The 26,489-nt window shown below is 38.3% G+C and overlaps 2 protein-coding genes across 2 annotated transcripts; one reads left to right on the top strand and one right to left on the bottom strand.

Annotated features, from left to right (window-relative positions):
• Positions 1-683: 683 nt before the first annotated feature.
• Positions 684-1,631, bottom strand: Or51b6 (olfactory receptor family 51 subfamily B member 6). Its single transcript, XM_050129218.1, has one exon. The coding sequence runs from the start codon at positions 1,626-1,628 to the stop codon at positions 684-686; it is 945 nt and encodes a 314-aa protein (XP_049985175.1). The 5' UTR covers positions 1,629-1,631.
• Positions 1,632-10,656: 9,025 nt separating this feature from the next.
• On the top strand, positions 10,657-11,583 carry LOC126492677 (olfactory receptor 51B2-like). The gene has a single exon (XM_050129219.1). It carries the CDS (start codon positions 10,660-10,662, stop codon positions 11,581-11,583), a length of 924 nt encoding a protein of 307 aa, XP_049985176.1. The 5' UTR covers positions 10,657-10,659.
• The last annotated feature ends 14,906 nt before the right edge of the window (positions 11,584-26,489 follow it).

Raw genomic sequence — 26,489 nt, 5'->3', positions numbered from 1 at the left:
AAGTTCTGTGTATCAGGACCTCTCATCTAGTGTTAACCATGCTGATCTCCAGATAGCATTTTTATATCATTTTAATAAATGAAAATACCTATGTCTTCAGCAGTACCTGGGACCCACTTCTCAAGATAATCGTTATCTGGACTAGGATTATATTTCTGTCTTAAAATTGTTATTATTGGTATTATTATTATTTGATAAATATTAATGAAAATCGAAACTGAGCAGACTTTTCATGGGTATGCTATTTCTAAGTCAATAATTCTGAATTGAGGTCTTGTTTGGCTCATTTCACTCAAGATCGTTTTCTATAACCATTACCCATGTCCATGTGAGCATAATTACTGAGTACTTTAGCTCCAGTTATAGGAGGGCCAATGCATGTAGATCAAATGGAGAATTCTGGGCTTTGAACCAAACAAGGATGACCTATACTTTAGTTTCAAAGGTCATCTATGTGCATATCTTGTGTCAAAAGCTCAACAAATGGTATAAACCACTTTAAGAAAACAGTTAACATCACAGTGATCACTTGACATAGCATTTAGTATTGTGGATGCATCATATCAAATCAGCAGTAAACAGCAATCAAATGGCAGAGGCCGTAGTAGATTTCTACTAAAATATTTTGTGAGGGTGCTTATGCCTGCGATGTTGTCACTATTTCCACCTCCAAGAGCTGCCAGTCAAAGTCGTGCTCTAGAACAAGGCAAGGAGAACAAGCGAAGTAAACCACTCTGAATCTGTCTGGTCTTAACGCTATAGATGACAGGATTCATAAAAGGGGGAAAAAGGAAGTAGATGTAGCTCATCGTGATGTGGACCACATGAGGCACATGCTTCCCAAACCTGTGAATAAAGGTCAGACCAACCACAGTGACATAGAAGACCAGGATGCAGCAGATATGGGAGACACATGTGTTGAGGGCCTTGGCCCGCTCGTCTGTAGAGGCAATGCCCATGACAGTCTTGAGAATTAAAACGTAGGAGAAGAAGATGATCAGGAAATCTAGCAGGACCATTGCAAATACAACCACAACTGGATAGAGACGATTGAATGTGATGTCAGCACAGGCTAGCTTGATGACATCTTGGTGTAAACAGAAAGCATGAGAGAGTACATGGGATCGACAGTAGGGAAACCAATGCAGGCGAATGATTATTGGCATGATTGATAGTCTAGCCCTAATAAATACACCCACTCCAATCTGTATTACTCTAGTGTCAGTAAGTATGGTGGTGTATCTTAATGGGTTGCTAATGGCAATGAAACGGTCATAGGCCATGGCAAGCAAGACCCCTGACTCCACAATAGAGAGAGTGTGGATAAAGTAGGCCTGAGAGAAGCAGGCTGCATGGCCAATCTCCCTGTGATTTAACCACAGTACACCCAGCACTGTGGGCATGGTGGTCAATGTTACTCCAAGATCTGTAGCTGCCAGCATACCTAAGAAATAGTACATTGGCTCATGGAGGTTGTGGTCATCCTTAATGAGAAAAAGAAGAGTGCCATTGCCAAGCAGTATGGAGATATAGGCCATCAGCAGTGGGAGAGAGATCAGGTGATGGGCCTTCTCCAGACCTGGAAAGCCAGTGAGCAGGAATGGGGAGGAGGAGGTGTTGAGCCACATTGTGGGCACTGCAGAGGAAAAGATCTCCGTCAGGTAAGGTGTCCAAATCCAGTTCTTTAGGGCTTGCCCCTTGAGAATGCTACATGATGTGTGGATGTTTAAGGGTCCTTTTTTCCAACAGCAGTGGTAATTCATTCATTCCTGGGAGCTTTCTGGGGAAACAGGATATATCAAGAGCAGCTCTACTTCATTCAGAGCTCACCATATGTAAGATTTTTGGGTGTGCTTTAGAGATAAGGTACTTAGATGAAATCTTGGAAAATCCTGTATTTCACACAAAACAAAGAAAGAAACCACTACAGTTGAGTTAGTTGAGTAGTCCTTTAAAAGTATTGTTACTTACAGGGCGTTTGCCATGGTACTCCTCATCCTGAATGCTGGTATTTAGAATAGATCCAAAGATTTCCCAGAGTAAATGTAGAGTAGAATGTCAAAAAGCATCTAAGTGTTGTTTGAAGACCATGCGTAGATATCTGATTGCACGATAATATAAAAAATGCTAAATAAGCAAAATAAAATGCTTAATTTTAGGGATTTGTCTTTAAGCAATTGACACATGATAAATGTCTAGAGATTTTTACAAGGTTAAAAAATGACATAAGACTGACTTGTATGTGTGGCTCTCCAAAATAAATGAGCCTTCATGTTATTGACCGACAGGTGTAATACTTTAGTTTTTTTATGATTTATTTAAAAAATTTCAGAGTTTTATAATATACATATAAAAAACCATAAGAGTAAGTTTATTATAGTCACATGAAGGCACTATTTGATAAAAACTCTAGAAAAATGACTTTTACATGTCAGATATCTAGAGAAGCATATTATAAAATAATTGTCAGATATTCAGAGAAAATGATTAGAAATTGATATTTAGAGTTGGTCACATGGATTATGCTTTAATAACTAAAGAGTCTGATGGGATTCAAATCAATTGAGAAGGCTTCATGATTCAGAGCTCTAGGTAGCATTGGAAGCAGGCAGTCATCTTCTGGCACCAGCCAGAGAGAATGTGACCACCTTCTCTTGCATGGAGTGGGGACTGTGCATCTCACTTGCTGCACAAACCATATCTTAGTGCGCTTTTAGACATCACTCAAGGAACTCACATTCGTAACGCCAAGATCACCGAGCTGCACTCTTCAGAGCTTTGTTGCTGATTTACTACTGCTGTTTCTTAACAGTGGTGAACTTGGGGAGCCACTCGAGACTTCAGGTTGTCATTTATAAAGGGTGCTAATAATTTTTGTCTTCGTCATGCTTTTGACACTATGCACAAAAAAGGCAGAACTGGTAAAGAGAATGCTTTAAATTTTTGTTATTACAGAAATTACAGAAAACACATCTGTTGCATTTATCCTAAGATTTGTCAAATGACCTTATTTTCTTATGAAGTGGTGGGGAAAATAAGACAACTCAGGAAGGTTTGAATTTAAGAAAAAATGCTACACTTTCCTTCATTTGAGCAGAAAATAAAGTGCCCAGCTGGCACTGTGAATTGGAAAGAGGTGGGTGGGAAATTCCGACATTGCTGAACATAACATCAATCCTGTGAGGTTCCAGCTGGGAGAAGTCAGGGGAGACAGGGCCTTCCATACATAGAGACAGAAGCATCACTTCCTATGAAGGAAAGACTCAGAAGTAAATGGCTTATGGAGGACTAAAGATGCAAGACTGGTGAAGAAAACTTCTATGTACTTGATTCCAGAATATTGTGATTGGATATACGTGCACTTTGGGACACATGTACAGAAGTTATTAGTTACTGAATCTATTATCTACACAGTTATAGGGCTTTTGCATTGAAATATTTACATTATTTTGTAAACTTCAAGTTTATCATAATTGGGTATAATACAATAGAACTTCTTACTACACAAGCATCCAATAGAAGAACAAACAATGGAAAATAAAAAAGAAATAAGAGACAGGATGGAGAAGGGAAGATAATACAAAGACATAAATGCAGGGAATGAAGAATTCTAGTTGTCACCTCTCTCAACCAACCGCATTACCACATACCCTCACTTCATTATGTAGGAGACATACACAGGTCTGTGTCTATCACATAACAGGTTCATGCAGGTAATGAAGGGAGGAGACTTATTAATTGAATATCAGAGTCCTTTTTATCCACATGGATCATGTAGGCTCAAGACATAGGTGGGCTCTTTCGCGGTACAAGCCAGCTTGGGGCCTTTCTCAGTCGACTCAAGCACTGAGCTCTTCTGCTCACTTCCCTTAGAGCTGTCTCTGTGGTACATGGGCTTATCTGTGAGATCTGGGCAGGGTGGAGGGGTTGTGAATAAGTCCAAGATTTTTCCTCAGGCTCCAGTCACTCACCCTTTCCCAAGGTCTCTGCTTCAGATGATGAGAAGCTTCACACTCTTCCATGTAAACGAGGAGTCCCCACAGAGCCCTATATATCTCAAGCATGGACTGACATTTCACATGCACTCCAGCCTCCCTTTAGTCTGCTTGCCTCCCTTTGGTCCTGGGGCTCTCTCCTCTGTCACAAGCACTTCATTCTTTCCACCATAGGAAATCTCTGAGCTTCTGTCCTTTTTCCCTGCTTTTTTTTTTTTTGAACAGTTCAAACTTGCTTTGGCTTTCCAGAACATTCTAAAATTTTATAAATAACCTAGTACCCAGAATACAGTTTATGTCCTGCTTAAGAATCCTTGATGAATTAGCTTCCCTATACATGCTTTAAGCATTTGATCAGATCACTAAACCACAAAGACTTGACTGGTACATTCTTTCTAGAAACCTTGTCATTCCCAGTGTAAAGGTATTGGGATAATTTTAGAACACTGCTATTTCTCATAGATCCTTGCAGGTACTATTATTGTTTTTCTCGAACAGAGAAGCAATTTCCCCCATGCCCTGGTGTTTGCAGTAAGACCTCAGAGAGAAAGTTTCTTACGTACCTTCACTGATCTGAGATTTTGACCTTGTCCATTCTTTGGTGACATTGTCAGAACTTCAGATATTTAGCTGTGAGAAACATTTGGTCACAACTTGTGAATTTCTGTTTATTTCAGAGACCACACAAAAGCCTGTCTAGTAGGGATATTTATTTTAGAAACACTTCCTCAGGGACCATTTGTAATTTGACTGCTCACTGCCTCTCCTTCACTGCCCTCCCACCTTTCCTATCTAGCTCCTTCCTCCTATCTCTTCCTCCCTTGTGTATATGCTGGACCTTGGAGGTATGATAACTTATTAGCAGTCTCTCACATTTCTCTCTGTGTTCTAGCATTGATTTTCTTCCTATTGATAGGTGGATGATTTATTTTTATTGTGATGCAGAAACACAAACAGGAATCTAGACTGTGGTAAAGCTTTTAGAAAGTCTAATCCAAATCCTTCCCTCTGAAATGGGAAATACATTCATATTAAAGGAGAGCAAGGGATCAGTTTTGCTGAAATAAGAGTCACCTTGTTATAATACCCTACAGAGATATTTTTTACTATTGTTATGATACCAAACTTACACATTCACAGATGACCAAGTCGTATGGCACATTATATTCCTGTTACAGGCTGATTTCTTTAGAAGTATATGCAAATGAGACAGTTTGAGCCAAATTGTGTTTATTAAAGAAATATGTATATTAAAGTGTAAATCATAAGAAGAAAAAATATAACTGAGATATAGGCTGCCAAACCTTGGAGGTACGTATAAGTATTACCCAATAAGACATATTGTAATGTTGACTGAATTTTCTGTCCTGCCTGGTTCCCGTGGTTGTTGAGTCCTAAAGAAATCATACAGAGGTCTACATCAGTTGTAAACTGATTGGCTCATTAGCTTAGGCTTCTTATTAACTATTATTCTAGTAAATGTTAGCCACATGGCTTGGTATTTATTTTAGTGAGGCAGTCACATCTTGTGAATGGGCCAGGACTCCTGAGAAATGGGCTTCCTTCTTCCCAGAATTTTCCTGTTCAAATTGACCCTCTTCTACTTTTTGTCTGGTTGTCCCACCTATACTTTCTGCCTGGCTACTGACCAATCAGTGTCTGTTTAAAATATAATTGACAAAATAGAGACCATTCTCCCACACCACTACAACACTCTGGGTTAAAATGGCCAGACCTTTAAAAATCCTCCTCACCCCATTAGAAAATGTGAGTTCCTAGACCCAGGAGGTCATAACACTGAGCACAGTATCCCTACAGCTTAGGCGATCCAATGTGAGAGAAGAGTTGGAAGATAAATACTGACTATAGTCTAAAGAATGGAAAAAAAATGCCTTTGATTAAAGAAAAATCTAGCCAGAACATTCTGATATTAGCAGCGGCAGTATGTTCATATCCTGTGTAGCTGAGCATCCTGGAACATTGCAGAATCCCAGCACTTATTGGCTGGTGAAGTAGGATCATGACTTTAGGACCAATTTGGGATAGACAACAAATTATTGGCCAACCTAGAATGTACTACATAGAGAGATTCTGTCTCAAAATAACAACAAAAATCTCCTTGTTGATATTCAGAATTAAAAAGCCATTTTCAAAGACTTTTCACACACACATCCATATCTAAGTTTAGCCCCTGCCTTTCACAGATCAACTGACAACTGGACTTTCTTATTCTATAATACTTGCAAAGATCACTGGTATCCTCCAAATGGGATTCACAGGAACGTATGTTTATAGAGCTGTACCATAGATCTTATATTAAACAAATGATCAAAACTTAATGCTGTTCTTACTTTCACTTTTATTGAGCTTGTTCTTAATAATATCATACAGTTATAATATGAATTCTGATTGTTATAACACACTCCCAATCTGCCTCCCACCTGCGTTGCTCGCCAACTCAAGGGGCTTCTATCTCAATGAAATTCTTAGACCAGAGGATTGGATGATGCAGAGATATTCCTTCTAAGATCAGGCTACCTCTTGCTTTTTCTATCACCAAGAAAGAAGCACAACATTCAGTGAGCCTATTAGGATTCTGGTAACAGCACATTCCTCGCTTGGATGTGTTACTCTGGCCCATCGACCAAGCAACTCAGAAAGCTTCTAGCTTTGATTTGGGCCAGAAACAGAAGTCTTTTTAACAGGCCCATGTTCCTATGCAGGTAGTTATACTGCATGGACCATGTATCCAGTAGACTCGATGACACTTGAGGTATCAGTGGCAGATAGGGATGCTCTTTGGCAGGCATCTATAGTTGAATCACAAAAGAAACCTTTGGGATTTTGGAGCAAGGAAACAAAATCACTGTAGATAACTATTTTACCTTTGAGAGATAGCTGTTGGCCTGCTATTAGGCCTTAGTGAAAACTGAATTTTGGCATTAGGCCACCAAGTTACCATGCTATCTGACCTGTCCATCATGAGCTGTACTTTACTATTCTATAATAATATAGAATCTAATCCACCAAATCATCTAACAGAGAGTGCAGAGCATAAATCCATTATCAAATAGAAGTGTTATATCCATGATTGGTCCCAAGCAAGTCCTTGTTCTGTGGACTTGTTCTGTGGACAGTCAGTCTCTTTCTCCAGTCATCCTTATCATTGCCCAAATGGCTCATGAACAAAATGCCCATGGTGGCAGAGATAGGGATTATGTATGGTTTCGGTAACATGAACTTCCACTCAGCAAAGCTGACCTGGCTACAGCTGCTACTGAGTGCCATATCTGCCAACAGCAGAGACCAACACAGAGCCCAGGTATAGCACTGTTCTCTGGGTGACCAGACATTGACCTAGTAGCATGCTGACTACATTGTACTGCTTCCTCCATGGAGAGAACAATGCTTTGTCATTTCTGGAACAGATGCTTACTTTAATTATGAATTTGCCTTTCCTGCACACAGTTCTTCTGACAAAACCATCATACGTGGACTTATAGAGTGCCTTGTCAACCATCATGTTTCCCACATAGTATTGCTTCTGACCAGGAACTCACTTCATAGTCAGGAAAGTGTGGCAGTGAGCCCACAGTCATAGAATTCACTGGCCTTACTATTTCCCCACCATCCTGGGCTGACTTGACAGAAAGACAGAATGGCTTTTTGAAGACGCAGTTATGGCTCCAATTAGTGGCAGCAGCCTGGTGGGCTGGGGCAAGGTTCTCCAGGAGGCAGTATATGCTTTGAATCAGAATCCAATATATGGTATAGTTTCTCCTATAGCCAGAATTCACGGTCCAAGAATCAAGGAAAGAAACCAAGGGGATAGGTCCATTCACTATCATCTTACCGAATGACTAAGAAAATTTTTGCCTCCTATTCTAGCAACCTTAAGTTCTGATGGTCTAGAAGTTTTGGTTCCAGAATGGGAAACACTCCTGCCAAGGCATACAACAAACATGCTATTGAATTTGAATCTCAGACTTCCCCCTAACCACTTCAGGTTCTTGATGTCCTCAGGCCTACAGACAAAGAAAGGCACAACAGACCATTGCCCAGAAGCCATTCTAATAAATGCATTTATCAGTGTGGATGGGTGATGTGTGAACACGGCAATAACATAAAGTGATGGTCAGGATGGAAAGATTGCACTCTCACCACTGCAGGTGTAAAAATAGAACACTTGGGGAGAGAGGGAGAAGGGTGGGAGGAGGGAGAGGGAAATGGGAGGCTGGGAGGAGGCGGAAACTTTTTTTTCTTTTTCTCAATAAAAAATTAAAAAAGAAGTAGAACACTTTAAAAATCAGCTCAGTGGCATCTACTAATGTACATTCTGAGCACACCCTGCAGACCCTTTTAACAAAAAGAATATCGATATGTGCTTATCAAAAACATACACTGGATGCTTACATCAGCATATCAGTAATGACGCCAAGCCATAAACTGCTCAAATATCTACAGATACTTTGAGGTATCCAGGCTCCCCATCGCCAGAAACTCCACATCTGTCATCTGTACTACAGCATCAATGAACCTTAAAAACACAAGTTTGAACCATGTTGCAAAGACTAAAGCTAGCAAACTTTTGTGTTTTTCCATTGATGATTACTAGAAAGACAGGTGAAACTTATCCATTCTTCTACTCTGTAGGCAGATGGCTGGTCTGGGTATGGCATGGGTCAGCAGAGGCCTAGGAGGTGATAGAAAGGCTGCACCATGTCATATTCCACTTCAGGATAGGGTGCAGTTTTCAGATGGGTTCAACCCCTCAATATTTAGAGAAGTACACAGTTATAGCCTGCGAAGATGTTCTCTTTACTGTGATTTTCCATGCACCTTCCATCTTTCATTACCTACTTCTAATCTCTCTAAGTCATGGAACTCATGCTTGGCCATCCATGCCACACTGATAACACTTAGTCATAATCTGGCCAAAACAATTTATCCCATGTTTTAATGTATCTTGGTATTTTTATCCTCCCCTTTTACTACATTCAAGATGACTTTAAATTATAATCATATGATTGTAAATATATATGCTAATCCTTATTTTACAGTCTCTGTAATGTCAAAACTCCATTCATGATTTATAAGGTGTGTGGTCAGAATTTGCTTTATCTCATTCTTTCTAATAATACAATTCCTTAATATAGCCAGTATGGATTTATTTGTTTAAATTCATCACATTTTATTGTGTTCTGTATCAGGTGGATTTCTCTTTCTGAATTGAGACAATGTTGTCCATATTTCTGATTTTTTATCATTCAAATTATTCTATTTTTTTCAAAGTATTTTTTGATTCCACAGATGTTTTCCATATATTCTTTCTAGCATAGTACATAAATGTAGCAATGATACTTCTATGTAAATTTATAGTAAATTTTTCTACTACATTATAAAAGTAATGTCTTGCTAATAAAAAGAGCACATCCATTGCTCTGAATCTGACCCAAAATGGACAAATATGTAAATATAAACAAATTGATATTAAGAAAAATGTGAGCCACACAACTTTCACAGTTCACTTGGAGTTGGAATATCCAGTGAGTTTCTTGTGGATCAGAATTGATTTTCCCCAAAAGAGCAGGGAAGACAAATGCATTTGGGGTTATAAACAACAGGATCAACAGAGGGCCATGTCCTAAAAGCAACTAGTATCCTTTTGGCCATTGGGAGAGGAAGGACATGTTTGTATTTATGAGATCCTGATCCTGAGGTACTTGGGTACATCATTTATGTCATTAGGTTTCAGTGTTTTCTGGTTTCTTCATATACCCTGAGGGATATGTCTGAAACACTAAAGGACATTAATGAGGTAGCCCAGAGAAGAGGAAAGATTTGTGGTTCCCTTGAGCATCTTGAAATAAAAGACTCTGGGGAGATGATTTCATCATGTATGTCTTTCTAGCCTTCTTCTGCAACAGTGTCTCAGAAGAACCTGTCTGGACAAGGGAGGAGCAGGTACCTACCCAACACCAAGACTACGGGGTTGGTGAGTGCTAGGAGTGAAAACAAGAGACAACTCCTCTCCTACACCTGTGAGATGCAGTCAGGAGAATAGGCAAATTTTCATCCATAGTTGGGCACAGCTCTCTTGGGGTGCCAGATTTTTAATTTCATCAAGAATGTCATGATAGATGTGGAGCTTCTCATGAGGGGATCATGGATGGACTTTAGAAAAATGCAAAATGTTTTTAGAATACATTTAACATTATCTGTCACGTTCCTTTATTTCCATAAAGGGCTCGTGGCTTTGGGGAGAATTTGAGAAAATATTACAATTTAATTACAAAACCAAAGTAAGAAATGTTTTCTACCTAACCATGTCCTTTTTGTAATTGTGAAATATAAAATGAAATTCAATTTTAAATATAGTAAAAAATTTGTTTTTGCAAACAAAGCAAACATCATTCCATCTAGGAAAAATTAGTATCCATAAGGATATATTGGTCATCTTTGCTTTGTAACCACTGAAACATTTTATATATCCACCCGACAGTGCGTGATAGTATAAAAAGATGTGGTTTAATACACATCATGCATTTATTGCTGGTTGTGAATACTGTGATTGAGGCTGCCATGAAACATTTGCATGCAGAAAGAAGGAAAGACAATCACCAAAGAAAAGGAGCTGTGCTTTGAGTTGCGTAGTGTGCACACTATGTGGCCCAATATCAGTGCTGCCCCGTTTCTGCTGACTGGCTTCCCAGGACTGGAAGCAGCTCATCCTTGGATCTCCATCCCCTTCTTTGTCATCTATATCTCTGTAATTCTGGGCAATGGCACACTCCTCTACCTCATCAAGGATGACCTCAACCTCCATGAACCCATGTACTATTTTCTTGCCATGCTGGCAGGCACAGACCTCACAGTTACGCTGACTACAATGCCGACTGTAATGACAGTCTTATGGGTGAATCAGAGAGAGATAAGACATGGGGCCTGCTTCTTACAGGCCTACATCATTCACTCCCTTTCCATTGTGGAGTCAGGGATCTTGCTTGCCATGTCTTATGACCGCTTTGTTGCCATCTGCACACCTCTGCATTACAACTCCATCCTTACTAATTCCAGGGTTATAAAGATAGGACTTGGGGTAATGCTGAGGGGCTTTTTATCTCTTGTGCCCCCAATCCTGCCTCTCTTTTGGTTCCCATACTGCCGTTCCCATGTTCTTTCTCATGCCTTCTGCCTCCACCAAGATGTCATGAAGCTTGCATGTGCTGACATTACCTTTAACCGCGTGTACCCAGTTGTTTTGGTTGCCTTGACTTTTTTTCTCGATGCACTGATCATTTTCATTTCTTATGTCCTCATTCTGAAGACTGTTATGGGCATCGCCTCTGGAGAGGACAGAGCAAAGGCTCTCAACACCTGTATCTCCCACATTAGCTGTGTCCTGGTCTTCTACATCACGGTGATCGGTCTGACCTTCATCCACAGGTTTGGAAAGCATGCCCCACATGTGGTGCATATAACCATGAGCTATGTCTACTTTCTCTTTCCTCCATTTATGAACCCCATCATTTACAGCATCAAGACCAAGCAGATTCAGAAGAGCATCCTCCATCTACTGTCTGTGTAAGATGATGTGAATTACTAAATCAGAACTGAGAGAATTTGGGATATTCACAACTTCCTATGTATTGAAAGAAATCTTGACTTAATATCCACCTTGCTTTTTTATCAGCATTAAGGTGTAAATTATTACATAAAGGTACAAGTTAGCCTAAGCAATGAATATATATGGCTATTTATTTAGAAAGTATATCTTAAATAGATACCAAAATCTATCTATCTATCTATCTATCTATCTATCTATCTATCTATCTATCTATCTATCTATCTGCCTATCTGCCTATCTGCCTATCCATTCCTCCATCTATCTTGAGAGAAGAATAGAAAAATGGAAAGTAGGGAAGTAAAACATCACTAAATTGGGAGATGAAGGATATAGCTAAATACTCTGAACAGAAACTACGGGACCTTTCAGATCATGTTTCTATAAGAGATTCCAGAAAAAGACAAATGTTTATTCTGGGTCAGTCACAGAAATTGGCAACTTTTAATATATTTGGTGGCTATATAAATTTCATTTTGACCACGAGGATTGAAATCCAGTGGATTCTACTTTATCTGTAACTGCTCTATCTCAAGGTAGTATTTTCTTTTGAAATGATTCAATAGCCAATGGTAAACCTTTACCATGTATTGTCTTCAAATTCATTCATTAATGTTTCATTTTATTTGATCATTTTAATCATATTCTGTGAATATGCTTGAATAAAATCTATTCTCTGTTTATTATTTTTAAACACAAAGAATGAATTTAAGAAAAGCCCCTCTTATTTAATCTAGGAATCTCTCCACAGTGAAGCCCCTCTGGGCCACTGTTTCTCATCACACAGGCTCCATATAATCAGCATCTCTGCCGGATTCCTTACACAGTGCCATGACTTCTCCAAGTCTATGCTTTAGGGCTGTTTTAATTTTTTTCATTTATTCTTCCAGTGACTTCCAACTTGTGCCTATTTAAATATTTTCATTTCTGTCCTAGAATTTATTAGTCTGTTTTATAAATAATACTATTTAATTCCATAGATGGTATAATGCAAACCTTACAGTGAAATATTTCTTAGTCCTTTTTCCCACCTTTGAGATGATAAAGACCATACCTTTACATAAGTTATGACTTAAATATATTTTTACTAGTTTTGCTTTGGAGAGTTATCTTTTAGAAAATTAAAAAAAATATACAATTTTTAAAAAATATGTTTTTTATAAAAACAAGCAGGGTGGTGGTGGCACACACCCCGCACTAGGGAGACAGAAGCAGGTGGATCTCTGAGTTTGAGATCAGCCTGGTTTACAAGAGGTAGTTCCAGGACAAGCTCCAGATCTACAGAGAAGAACTGTTTTGAAAAAAAAAAAAACCCACAAACAAAATAAAACAAAAAGATATAAAAAACCAAAATTAACATTTATGCCAATATACTTTTTCAAACTAATTTTGCTGTTCTTTATCATTTGACATTTATGTTTTTTCTAAATATTTGAACAAAAATTTTGGTATACATGATAAGTGAAATATAACCTGATATTTTAGTTTTGTGTAGTCGATTTGACTTTTATTTATTTTAACTTGTAGATGATACTGTACAGATTTATGGGATACTGTGTGACATTTTGATCTATGTGTCAAATGCTTTGATGAAATCAGAGTAATTATCATATTCATGCTGATCATTTTCTTGTGTTGTGCCCATTCCAAATGTTGCTCTTAATTACCTGATAACATACAACGAACTGCTTCTTACAGTTGTACTGCACCGTGGCATAGGATATATTCTATATCTCTAGGATATATTTTTCCTGTCATCTGTACCCTATCTCTAATTTCTCTCTTCTTTACCTTTCAATAATTAAGTTTGTCTTAATCATAAGAAAATCTTACTTTAGACATTTTGCTGATTACAGCTCTTATTATTTTTCCCTTTTAAAACTGACTTGTATAAGTTTATTATTTAATGTCTCTCAGTCTTTAACTCTATCATAAATATTTCATCCTATTTTGAAATCAAATATATGTATGTATATGCATTTTAGTAGTCACTTTGTGAGAACCTGGAGCTTGGCCTTAAGGTGTGTTTCCTGAGCCCAGGCACATAGTAAACCTTTCTTACACTATTGCATATAGTTTTGCACATCTTATGTTAACATAAGTTTGTATTTGGAGAAGCGTAAACAATTCAAGTCAGTCCTCATATGCTTATTTTCATGGAAGTTTCACTGACATTCACTGTTTGTAATAAAAAAGACTGTGAGTCTCAGAAGAAGGCACACTCTGGCTTGAGGTGAGAGTAAAGTTTACTATGCATGTGTTTCTTCAGCAGAGACATGAAGCTGCCTTAAGATCTGACTGAAGCAGGCGAAGTGAGGCACATCCTAAGAGTGAAGCATTCTATGCCAAGCTTTGGGTTGGCTGGATTACAGAATCATCACAGAAAGCTATTGAGAGAAATAATACAGATTCACTGGTGTTTTCAAATCTTCTGAGTGTTAACAATAAAATGGACTTGAGGAAGGTGAGAGGTCACGGTAGCGGTGATCAGAAAAGACTGAGCAAAAGGTAACACAGCTTAGAAAAGTGAGTGGGAAATTAATGGACAGCTTAGAGATGCACTTGGTATCCGAATGCACTTTAATAGGAGCTTAGGGAATGTAAAAATCCCATACTTCATTCCTTTTTTTGATATGTGGAAATAACCACCCATTCAAATAGTTAAAAGGAAATAAACAAGTTATCTTTAAGATGTAAGATATATACTGATATATGTATATATACATGTGTGTGTGTCTACACATGTAATTATGTCTATGTCTGTCAATTTACACATTAGTGAGGAAAATAGTGCAATCCTTAATCCTGTACTTTCTATCTTCAAACTGTTGTCTTCTTTGAAAATATATTTTTATTTACTTTTTGAAAATTTCACTCATTTAGAAATGCAAAATTGAATGGAAAGAAATAGCTTTGTTGAGGGACGCATTTATTCATGTGACAATGAGGGAGATGATATAATTTAGCAGTTTATTGATTTTATATTATACTGGACAGATTTTTCTTCATTCTTTGTTAGTTTTAAAATTTATGCCTGACATTTTTATACATGTATCTAAGATACTCGATTACTCTTGTCTCTTTTGTGTTCCTCTCATATAAATTTTCTCCCTTCCCAACAAGCCCTCTTCTCATATTTATGTTTTTGTTTTGTTTGAGATATAACAGGTTTAACCAGTGCCATCTGCATGACTGTGAAACTCTCTACCAGAGCATGGTAGGTTCACAATTCTTTTAAATTGAGGGCAGTAATTCTCCAATTCTCAGAGTTCACTAGTCATCCCAGTTTTGAAAAATTATTTCTATTTGGAGATTATACTATAGTTACATCATTTTCATCTTCCCTTTCTACCCTTCAGCCCCCCTATATACTCCCTTTCTCTCTTTCAAATCTGTGACCTCTTTTTACATTAATTGTTGTTACATGTATATATATTATATGCACACACACACACACATATATATATATATATGTTCCTAAATACAATCTGTTAAGCCTATATAATATTACTTGTATGTATGTTTTCAGGGTTGACCAGTTGATGTTGGCTATTCAATTCCTGCGCTCTTCCTTGAGGAAGGTTAATTTTCCTGCGATCATTACTCCTTCATTGTCTGGAGTTCTTTGTATATAGTTGAGGTCTTGTGAGATTTCCCCATCAGTGATTATATGTCAATAATTGCTTTCCTTAGTCAGCTCATGTTTAGGGAATCATATTGGTGAGACTTCAAGGGTATAACTTCTGAGATTCCTAGGAGATTCAATCTAATAGCAAACTCTGCTTTGACTCTTACAGAGTAGTTGACAAATCAATGACAAAACAGGTTGAGTACTGAAAATTAATTTCTGTAAATCTGCCTTTACACATTACACTTTCAAGTGAAACTCATAGTCCATCCTTAAAAAATAATGTATTACTTTGAAACACTTTTGAACTATTAATCTAATGTCCACTCATAGATACCATCACATGTAAAGACATTTATTGCACAGTTAAGACAAAACAGTGTTCTTTGCATCAGGAGCATCTTTCAGACAAGTGTCTCAGTTTTCGTCCTCATTCTGACACTCATCACCCAAATGCAAGTTCCTCAAACAGGGGTTCTTTAGTTAGTTATGACAAGAGTTGCATTCCAACTGTCCGGGAAGACAGAATGCTTGATTCTCTCATGTCATGAATTGTTTTTCCATCTGCTTAAAGTCTTCTTAGGGATAACCCTAAAATAATACTGCATTTTTAAAATAAAAATTATTTGTATGATGGGCTAGGGCTGCTGTGTTGAACTCAGAATAGACTTTTTTTATAGATGTGGAAATTATCATGTATCAATTCTTTCAAAGGATTTGCATTTAGTTCATGGTTGTGATGACATAAAGGCCAAAAGAATCCTGAAAAGACACACAGCCACCAGAAACCCTACAATTTCACAGTTGTTTCATGATGCTGTGGTACTGAGATGCTTGGCAAATTAGACCTGGTTACAAAGACTCTGTGATTCCTTTCCAGCCTCTTGAAATCTGAAATTTTTCTTTTACACCCACATATCTGAACAATGTACTAAACATCTACAGAGCTCCCTTCTCTGAGTCTCGTTCTTCCTCTCTCCTTTATGGTCTCTGTCATGATTGCACACCAGTCACTCAATGGTGTGCAGATAGTGAGAGTGGACATCTGTTGACATGTGACATTCTCCAGACATCTGTTTCCCTGCCATGAAACAAGGCCATTGGTGTTGTACCTGTTTTCTTCTCAGTCTTTTATCTCTGTCTGTCTGTTTCTTTCTTGAGTAGCACACTATTAAATGGACTATAAATGGACACAAATGCAAATTAAACCCCATTTGCTCTTGTTCAGTGACACACCCAGAGAAGGGCCCTGTAACAGAAGTCACCACTATTCCTGTTATTTTCAACTCTGTGACACCACAGAACTAGTTAGGTTGTAATTCTTTGAGATTATTTTCTTCCACCCAGCATAGTGCTTTTGCAATTCAGGAGAGTTCCAAATTTTGGCAGTAGTTAATTGCTCTAGGTATTCCATGTATAAGAGTAGCAGCTGTTTCCCATTTCCCAACTATTTTCAATCACTGTCACTGTCCAGCCTTTCCTTTACAGCCGTCCCTGAAACATTTTCTTGGCTAGATTAGCTCAATATTCTCATTTTAAATTTGAATCTTTCTTTTTGCTTTATTTAAATCACTTAATTCTTGGCAGCATTATGTTTTTCATCATCTTTTCTTCAGTCTATCTCTTGTGAGATACCCTCCCAAAGCACTCTTTTATCAAACTTCTGACAGATTCTCCTGCTGGATTCATTATCTCCTCTGATAGTCCAATCAGGCCTCTCTGCATCAGCACCGAAATGTTATCTTTGCTAAACAGCTGCATTTAGATGCATTGCTGAAAGAAGAGGAGCAAGAAATAAAATGTGAAAAATGAGTTAGAGTAGGCTACTAACATGATCATTAATCTTTATCTCAACAATGACAGCAAAGTATAGTAAAACAAAACAGAACATACAGCCTCCTATGAATTTAGAAATTTAGGAATGGTAGGATAAAGGTGATTGTGTTTTTTCCTGTATTATTCTTTCCAAACTTTATACTGACTTTCACAGTTTTCGGTTCCCATGAGAACCTTCAAGTTTCTTTGCATTATTATGAAGAGATTGGAACATATACAGGTAACTTAAGTGGACTAAGTATTCTACTGAAAAGCATATAATATGCAGCTGAGGAGGATTTATCCATAGGAATTAGTATGTAGTCCAAGCTACATATGATTACTGGTCAGGGGAAAGAGCAGAAATTCCAGTTTATTCATTATAGTTCAAATGGGGCTCTGTGTTCCTGCTGACCTCTACATGACAAATGGATAGAAGTTATGGGTCAGGGAACCTCCTTGGGAGAAGGAGGAGGGCTTAGAGTTTGCCTCAGTTGCCTGTAGTTGCCTCATGAGCTTTTCCCAGTCCCCTTCGGAGTCTGTGTTGGTTTTAGCTTGTTTAGTCAGTGTTTAGGCAGTCATGTCAGTGAGACTTCATGGATGTGACTTTTGACATCACTAGAAGAGAGATTCTTACAGAAAACCCCACAATCCTTAGGCTCTCAAAATCTTCCCACCCCCAATTCCACACTGTTTTTGAGATTCAGGTGTCGGAATTGTTTTGTGGATATACCCATCATTACTGGGTTACACAACTCTGTATTTTGTTTCTGACAAAATGTTTCTCTAAGCCTAAGGTATTTATTCTGAACTAAATGCCATTTAGGGTAAAGGAGTCTAAATTCTGGAAAATATGGTAAAATTTAATATTTTTGTCATTTCTAGTCTGACTTTTACTGCTTAAGAATTATAAAGATGTGATTCATTGGGCTTATGAATGCCATAAAATATTTCTGATTTTATTTTAGAGTTTGGGGCCTCTGTGACTATGATTAAGGGAACAAGACCCATCATTAGAGTGTTTGTACTCCTCTACAGTCAACAGGTCATTTGTCTAAACTTGACTAAGTAGATATTAAGAGTAATGGGCCCCTGGCCAAGGTTCAGTACCTTCCTATGTCCCCTACCCCATCTCTCCCTCCTTCCACGCTCCAGATGACTAAAGCAAAGACTGGGTATCAGAGTTTTCCTGCCTTCTCCTCTCCAAGAGATCTTCAGCTTCAGACTGTGACACGAGCACTATCTAAACTGCAGGAGAAGTGTCTAAGTTAGTGAAGCGAGTCATGCTTATGCATATCTTTATTGTCTGTGTCCCCATCAGTTTAGTGGTGCCACAATTTACCTTTGCCATGCTTCAAATAGATGGGACTCATGGACTCATGGTGCCTGCCAGTTGGCAACATCTGAGCTTCTGTGCACTTACCCTTCCTTCCTTAGAATCCTCTGTTGCATGGCAGGCATTTGCAGGCATTTGTTACTGTACCCTGATGGTTCTTTCTATCATATGATTGATCAAATAGCTTTTCTCTTCTTTTTTAGAAAAATTTATTTTATCTTATTTTTAAAAAGAAAACAAACTGTCTTTTATTTTACATATCAATTCCAGTTTCTTTTCCCTTCCCTCCTCCCATTCCCTCCACCTATCTCCTACCCCCATCCACTCCTCAGAGAGGGTAAGGCACTTTGCTTTGTGGAAGGTACAAGGCCCTCCCTACTACATCTCGGCTGAGCAAGGTATCCATCCAAAGAGAATAGGCTTCCTAAAATTCAGTACAAGAAGTAGGGATAAGTCCTGGTGCCAATTCCACTGGCCCCAGAGACTGCCCCAGCCAGACCACTGTCACCCATATTCAGACCTTGCCCAGCTGGAGTTGTTGAGCTCCCATTAGCTCAAGTAAACTGTTTCAGTGGGTGTCCCCATCATGGTCTTGACCTCTTTGCTCATATCCTCAGTCCTCCCTCCCACTCTTCAACTGGACTTTGAGAGCTCAGCCCAGTTCTCCACTGCGAGTCTCTGCCTCTATTTCCATCAGTTGCTGAATGAAGGTTCTATGATAACATTTAAGATATTCATCAATCTGACTACAGGGCAAGGCCACTTCGGGCCCCCTTTCCTCTACTGCTTAGTGTCTTAGCTGGCGTCATTCTTGTAGATGTTATCTAAGAGATAAACTAATACCTGGGATTTTGGTTATTCATCCCTCCCCTTCTTTCATCCACTCTCTCTTTGTCCCCTGTATCTCCTCCTACAATTATCCTTACTTTCTCACTTCTCAAAAATATATACTATAAGAATTAATGTCTATGAATATGAATATATACTATAAGAATTATATACTATAAGAATTAATGTCTTATATACTATAAGAATTATATACTATAAGAATTAATGTCATATGAATATGTGGGAGACAGTGGTGAAGCTTGAACCATCTGAGGGGCCCCTGGCAGTAGGACCAGGATCTATCCCTGGTGCATGAGCTAGCTAGCTTCTTGGAGCCCATTCCCTAAGTTGTCATGCCATGCTCAGCCTTAATGCGGGACAGAGGGAGTGGGGGAAGTTGGTCCTGCCCCAAATTAATGTGTCAGACTTTGTTGACAACCCATGGGCGCTTTTAACTGTTTGGAGGAGTGGATGGGAGATGGACTGGGTGGAAAGCAAAGGGGGTGGGAGGAGAGGTTGAAGGGAAAACTGTGGTTGGAATGCAAAATGAAATAAAAAAAATAAATATTAAAAAATATTAATGTCAGGTAGCTGAGACTAGCTTCCACAATGTAGAAGAATGTGTCTGGGAAGACAGTTGCTATACAATTCAATATTATGTATCATTTTATAATATACTATAATATAAAATAATACTGATTTTCCAGCACTATATAAACTATCTAATATTTGAACATCTTAAATATTCTGAGTTGCAATTTCTCACTTCAACATTAGTAAGAATTAAGTAAGATGGTCCACCTAAAACTTCCATTAGGTACATGGTCTGACGCAAAGTAGTATTTAAATTATGATGAAATTAAAAAATTGAAATTTCTTAATCTGCACTAAATTGTCCTATACTACCTCACAAGGTATACGTTTCAACACTAGGGGTGGTATAATATTGTCCTAATTTGGGCTGGAGAATTCCAGACTATTGAAAGTGATTAAGCTGTCTAAGGCCAGCTTACTTGTGAAGGCCTGAACTCAAACCATGTTCTAATTTTTTTCATATTCTACCCTCCCAATATGACAATATTCTGCTATGTTTTGGGGGATTATTGCAAAACAAAGAGAGGACAGACTTCCTTCCTCCCCTGAAGGATATCGTGACTACTTATGCCAAGCAGGTGAGAAAGGCATTCTTCTGGTTGTGTCCACACTGCTGAAACCACCAGGCTCCCACAGATGATACCAAACCAAGATCTCACCGACAGTCCTGGCTAAAGTCATCAGGCCACAAACCTGAGCAGGAAGACATGTGTGAAGGAGGAGGTACTGCTGAGAGTAGGAGTGAGAGCAATTAATTGGAAGGCATTATATACTGGTATGGATGTGTAAAGAACAATGTAAGTCAGAATAATTTAAAATGATTGTAGTAAAGCGGAGGGACTACAGAGGGCAGCAGAGCTGTATTCTCAGTGCCAGCAGCTCCCACTTCTACGCACTTGCTATATTACACTGTAAATTTGCTTCTATACTTATAAAAGAATAAATAATTACAAATGATAGAAAATGATAGATAGATGATAGATGATGGTAGATAAATAATGATAAGTGGGTATTCAAAATTATCTCCCTTCTTTTAAAAAAATTAATGTATTTTTTGAGAATTTCCTATGTGAGTAGTATATTTACATCATTCCACCTTTCTCTTTCCTACCTCCAGCTCCTTGCATGTTCCATTCCTCTTCCATTCATAGCCTTATAATTTTTAACTAGTAGTTATATATACAAGTATAATCTGCTGAGTTCATTTAGTGTTGATTATATAAAATTCTCCTGTTTTACCTATATTCTATATTATGATGCTAAAATTAGTTCAAAGACATGAAAACAATTTTTGATACATCAGTTTCACCTGTGACTGAATTAAAACATTTCATGAGAGAGCTCATGGAGCACAGGCTTAAATATCTCCCCTTTTCCCTACACCTAATATCCCAACTTTTCAATGTTATAACTCAATCTGAACACAATAGACCTTGGGGGTAAACAAGAGTTTTAAACTTGGTCAACAAGGAAGGAAGAGAAGTGTATCAACCTTCAAAGGCAGAAATCAAGACCTCTCTGGTCTCCCCTAACCTGATGGCCATCTCATTTGGTAGTTTTGCGATCAGGCACAGGATACGTTTGATCCATTTTACATAATGTCATTGTCATGCTGGTGTAGTTTCCCACTCGGCAGTGCATTGAGAACATCTATTCTTTCCAGGACTTCTACCTTGTCACAGATAAACAGTATCTTCAAGTCTTTTATTAGCTACTGGTTACCATTTGCAACAGTTAGAATGACCAAATATTTGTCATTGATAGGAAAAGGGAGTGTCTCTTTATTTTTTTGAGGTTATAAAAATTAAATTTTAGTCTACATCCTTTACCAATCAGTTTTGGTACATATAAATGACATGCAATCAACTCTAAATTGCCTGGGTAGTTCCAGAAATTAGTAACTAAAATTACTCACCTTTTGGAGGAGAGCTACTAGAAATTAATGGTTGCTGAGAGAGAGAATCAAATGAGCTCCCAGAATTGTAGGCCAATCTAAAATGGGAAGCCTTAGATACATATCAGTATCACTAAATGATCTCAGTGATATGCATTTATAAACTTTATACATAAATCATATGCACAATTGCACATCATATATAAAATTATAATTAATTTGAGGAGTAGCAGGTTTTCAACAATTGGAGAAAGAGGAAAACTGGTGTAAAAACAGCACTGATATTTGAAATGATCAAGAAATAAAGAAAATAAAAAATACAACAAGAATAGAATGTAATACTTCAATCTATTCTCTGTATTTTTATGCAATGTGGCATCCAAAGAACTTTATATACAATATTTCACTGTTGTTCACAACCATTGGATTAACTTTATATTTCTACACTTTAAAATTTTTAATTATTTAGTTTTATTTTAGGTGTATGAATGTTTTGCCCTCATGTATGTATGTATATCATGGGTGTGCTTAGAGCCCATAGAGGTCAGAAGAGGGCATTGGATATCCTAGAACTAGACTAACAGATAGTTGTGAACCACCATATTGGTACTTTGAGCCAAACTCAGGTTCTCTGTCAGACTAACAGGTGCTTTTAACCATTGAGTCATTCATATCTCCAGTCCTATTTGATATTTGATAGAAAGTATAAACTCAAATTTGTTATTGTTATTGTCTTAATTTGTGTTTTTTTTTCACTGGAATGTAATTTCTCAGAGCTATAACAACTAAATGTTGTGAACTGACACACTAAGCTGTTCTGGAATTAAGTCTGCTGTCGAGTTTAGGGAAGAAATGAAACACTGCACACTTTTCCTCCTGAACCGTCAGAAGGCAGAGTAAGGACGAAGAAATATCGCAGCTGTTTCTTTGGTCATTATTTAAAGGCAAGAGCAGAGAGGAGAAGTATTTTCCATGGCTGGTGTTTGAAGAATATGAGGTTTGGGATGGAACTGCCTTCAGTATACTGACCTTGCCATCACTGTTACATAAGTGGAGGGATACGGGGTGCAGATAGAGCACTCAGTGCTGTTTTTTTTTTTCTTTTAGGTGAGGGTAGCCATGCCCTGAGTTTACTAATCATCAACTCTTTGTCCTCTGTTGTATCCAACAGCCATGTCAGAATGAGATGGATTTCCCCACCTCTTTGCTAGGCTGAGACCCTCCCAGCCACAGCAATGGGAGTGAGATCCTGCCAAGCCTCTGATAACACTATCTACAGGACCAGGAGGCCAGGTTCCAGAGCCTTGGTCTTCCAGCTTCTGACCAAGCATTTCTTTATGTATATATTTAAGTTGTATATTTATTTTTAAAGAAATAACTGGATTCCCACCCAGCCCAGATTGTGTGATGGAAACTACCTTGAAAATTTTTGTTTTGTTTTGTGTCTGTGTTTGATTCCATCTGATCCTTCCTTCACAAGGAACATTTTTAGATGCAGCAACTTCATGTAAATGCACAGGCCACCAAAGCAAGGACTTTGAGTCTTAGCACAGAATTCCCATGTTAAATTTAATAATATTAAGAAAGTTTCTAACCTTTTCTGATCTTTAGTTTCTTCTTCTGAAAATAATGGACAGTAGTTAACTGTTGTTAATGGAACTTTTTCAATATATATTACATCAATTAAATGTATGAGCTACCTCATTTTTTGCACCAGCAAAGTCATTAATTTGAGACCTTCTATTTTCAACCTGTCCAAACGGTTTCCAATTCAGGGAAATGCTCTTCAACCAGGCCTATTGAGCCCTAGATGTGTGGGTGCTTCACATGGGCAAGAAAACAAGATGTCCTTCTCCTTTCTATTCTCAAAAACCTCAAGGAAAGAGCTCCCTTTCACATACATATGCATTTCTAATAGGTCATTTCGGGGATTCGAAGTCTTTGTTTCACAGAATTTCTGTCCAGAACATTGTAGGTGAGACTGTCACCAGGCCATCGAGGTGCTGAAGACTCAGCCCTTCTTGTTAGCTGTGTGGTTCACTTCCTTCATCAACTCTTTGTCCACTTCCTTGTCCAATTGGTTTGTTTCTCATTTTATTATAGAGTTCTAAGAGTTCCTTTATAGCGTCTTGTTAGTTCGTACTGCGTGTTTTGATCATATTTGCCCTCCTAGCTCTTCTCAGATCCATAACCCCTTTTGTATTCACTGAGCTTTGTCATCAAAAAAAAAAAAAAAACAAAACCAAGAACAAACAAACAAATAAAACACAACAAAAACCTCAAGACCAATTTGATCTGCCCAAAATATTCTTGAATGTGGGGTCTTCCACTGTGGCATGATTGACTTATCAGGGGTTACACTGTTAGAGAAAACCCACCCTTCACTTCCCAACACCTAATGATTGCCAATAACACCGTGACTATGGGTGGGATTGTGTGCCTACTGTGCTCTCTCATGTGCAAAAATCAGAGCAAAGATTTTGGAGTCAGTTTCCTCTTTCCACATTGTCAAAGAAAGATCTCCTGTTGGTCTGTGTACTCCAGGCTACTTGGTCCGTGGATATTGAGGGCAATTCTCTTATCTCTGTCTTCCATCTCCCCACAGAAGTGCTAAGATTATAGACAAGCACCACAGCATCCAGTTTTTCTCATGGGATCTGGTTATTGAATTGAGGTCTTGTGCAAAAAAATGCTTTTACCCCCTGAACCACCTCACTGGACCTGACAGATATGTTTTTGACTCTCCAAATTAATATAAAGTTATATCATGGTGCTGAAGCATTGTTGTTCTCAGCACCCATACTGGGTAATCCATGACAGCCTGTGACTCCAGATCCAGGGGATCCCTCACCATTTACTCAAAGCCAGAAAGACTAGCTTAAGTGGAGAAGGTGTACTGGTTATAGGTGATCACGCATCAAAAGACTGGTTTTCTGGTTACTGTATGTCTAGCAGTTGTTAAAGTACATCCCTGTATTTAATGTATAGTTGTTTCAGTGTAAAAGAGTTATGTCACAATTGAGTGTGTGACCTAGGTTTGAACTGGCAAAACAAAAGGTACCGTTTTTGGTACAGTTTTTGCTCGTACTTCAATGGCTATTGGGTGAAGGAGCGGAAGGTGCTCCAGCAGCAGGAAATCCATGAGCTTCCCTTCACCCCTATGAGAGTAAATTTTACCCATGTGTGAAAAGTTCTAGAAGGGCTGGTCTTGAAAAAGTCCCATATTCTTCTAGCTAGAAAAAGCTCCATGCCATGACATTTAATCCTAAATTTGATCATCTTGCCAATGAGAGATATAAAACAAGGCGCAAAAGAAAGATCTTCCCTTACTTTTTGATAAGATAAATCAGATTATTAAATGGATATGTTGAATTTAATGGAGAAGCAGGGCAAAAATCGTTCTGAATTAAGTGGAAACTGTAATTCTTTCTTCACAGTCAGGGCTCTAGCTGGTAAGAATTTGGGGCTTTTTGAAACTTCACCTAAACTCAGAGACCTCACAAAATAAGATTAAAGAGTCCAGAGCCTATACTAAACATGATTCCTTTCTGTAAGCTGGTTTCATCATTGCCCCAGTCTTCCGGTGCCCTCCCCTATTCCTCAGCTTCTCTGTTGCCCTCCATACAGAAGCTACTTCCCCATGCCCCCAGAGCCTTTGGAGTTGGAATGACCATGGTTAGCATCCTTCTGGCATCTGTGAGTCAGTCCTGACTTGGTTTTAGTATCTGAGAGGTAATGAGTTTAGGTATCCCTGTTAGCCCCTTCTTTTGGCCTTGACCCTCCATCATCTGAGATGGTTCATGTGAGAAACACTTCATTAAATAAAACTACAGTTGTCTCATTCTAAACCTCACTTTAATATCTGGAAACAGAAAGAGGGGTGTAATAAGAACAATCATATAAACAAAAATAAAAGGAAGGAAAGATGAATGAGTTTGTGAGGAGAGAGATAGAGATGATAAGATCAACCAGCACCCATTGAAATGTTTTGCATTTTATATAGTCCAATGATTTAGTCTTTGTTAAGGATTCAACTCACTCTATGAATAGATACCAGTAATAAATTTTCTAATTTTTGTAAGACAAGATTGAGCTCAGAAGAGTTGGGACATTTTCCTAAGGTCAAAATGTCAGAGGTAGTACCAGACTCAGGTAAGATTAGAGATGCTGTTGAGAGACCCTTGTTGCCCTGATGAGGATTCAGTGGAGTAGATGAAGCAGAAGAACCTGCTTACAGATGGAGGAGAAAACAGGAGAACAGGGGGTATGACTCAAATTTGGGAGCACAGGTCTCTCGGGCACTGGCTACCAAGAACTTTGACTCAGCATACCTAAGAGCCCCCTAGGCAATTTGAGGGCTGCTCTGGAAGATGTGTCTATCAGAGGTCCCAGATTGGGCAGAGTTCAAACTAGCTGCCAGCTATCAAGAAGGGTCACAAGCCTGCTGGCTCAGATAGATGACCAGTTCTGGTGTTCAGCTCTGGGTGGAGTCTGTGACTCTCAGGAAAGATAGACCTGAACATGAGATCAGCAGAAAGGGTAGGGAGAAAAAGTATATGACATTTTTATGCACTACCATACTATACTCTCATTCTCTCAACTATGTTTCTAAAAAATTTTCTGATTCCTGATTTTAGGTTCATCATTTATAAAAACCAGAGTCATAGTTGTACATATTCTGAGCAGTCATCTCATGATCAAGTGACATATATTTTCTATGAATCAGGGACCAACAGTTTAGCTCAGAACTTTGGTCTTCCTCATAACCAATAGGT

This window comes from Alexandromys fortis, unplaced genomic scaffold, assembly GCF_014885135.2.
Source record: "Alexandromys fortis isolate MF-2015 unplaced genomic scaffold, M_Fortis_MF-2015_v1.1 scaffold_303, whole genome shotgun sequence".
NCBI classification, from domain to species: domain Eukaryota; kingdom Metazoa; phylum Chordata; class Mammalia; order Rodentia; family Cricetidae; genus Alexandromys; species Alexandromys fortis.
This window is presented reverse-complemented; position numbering and strand designations above follow the sequence as displayed.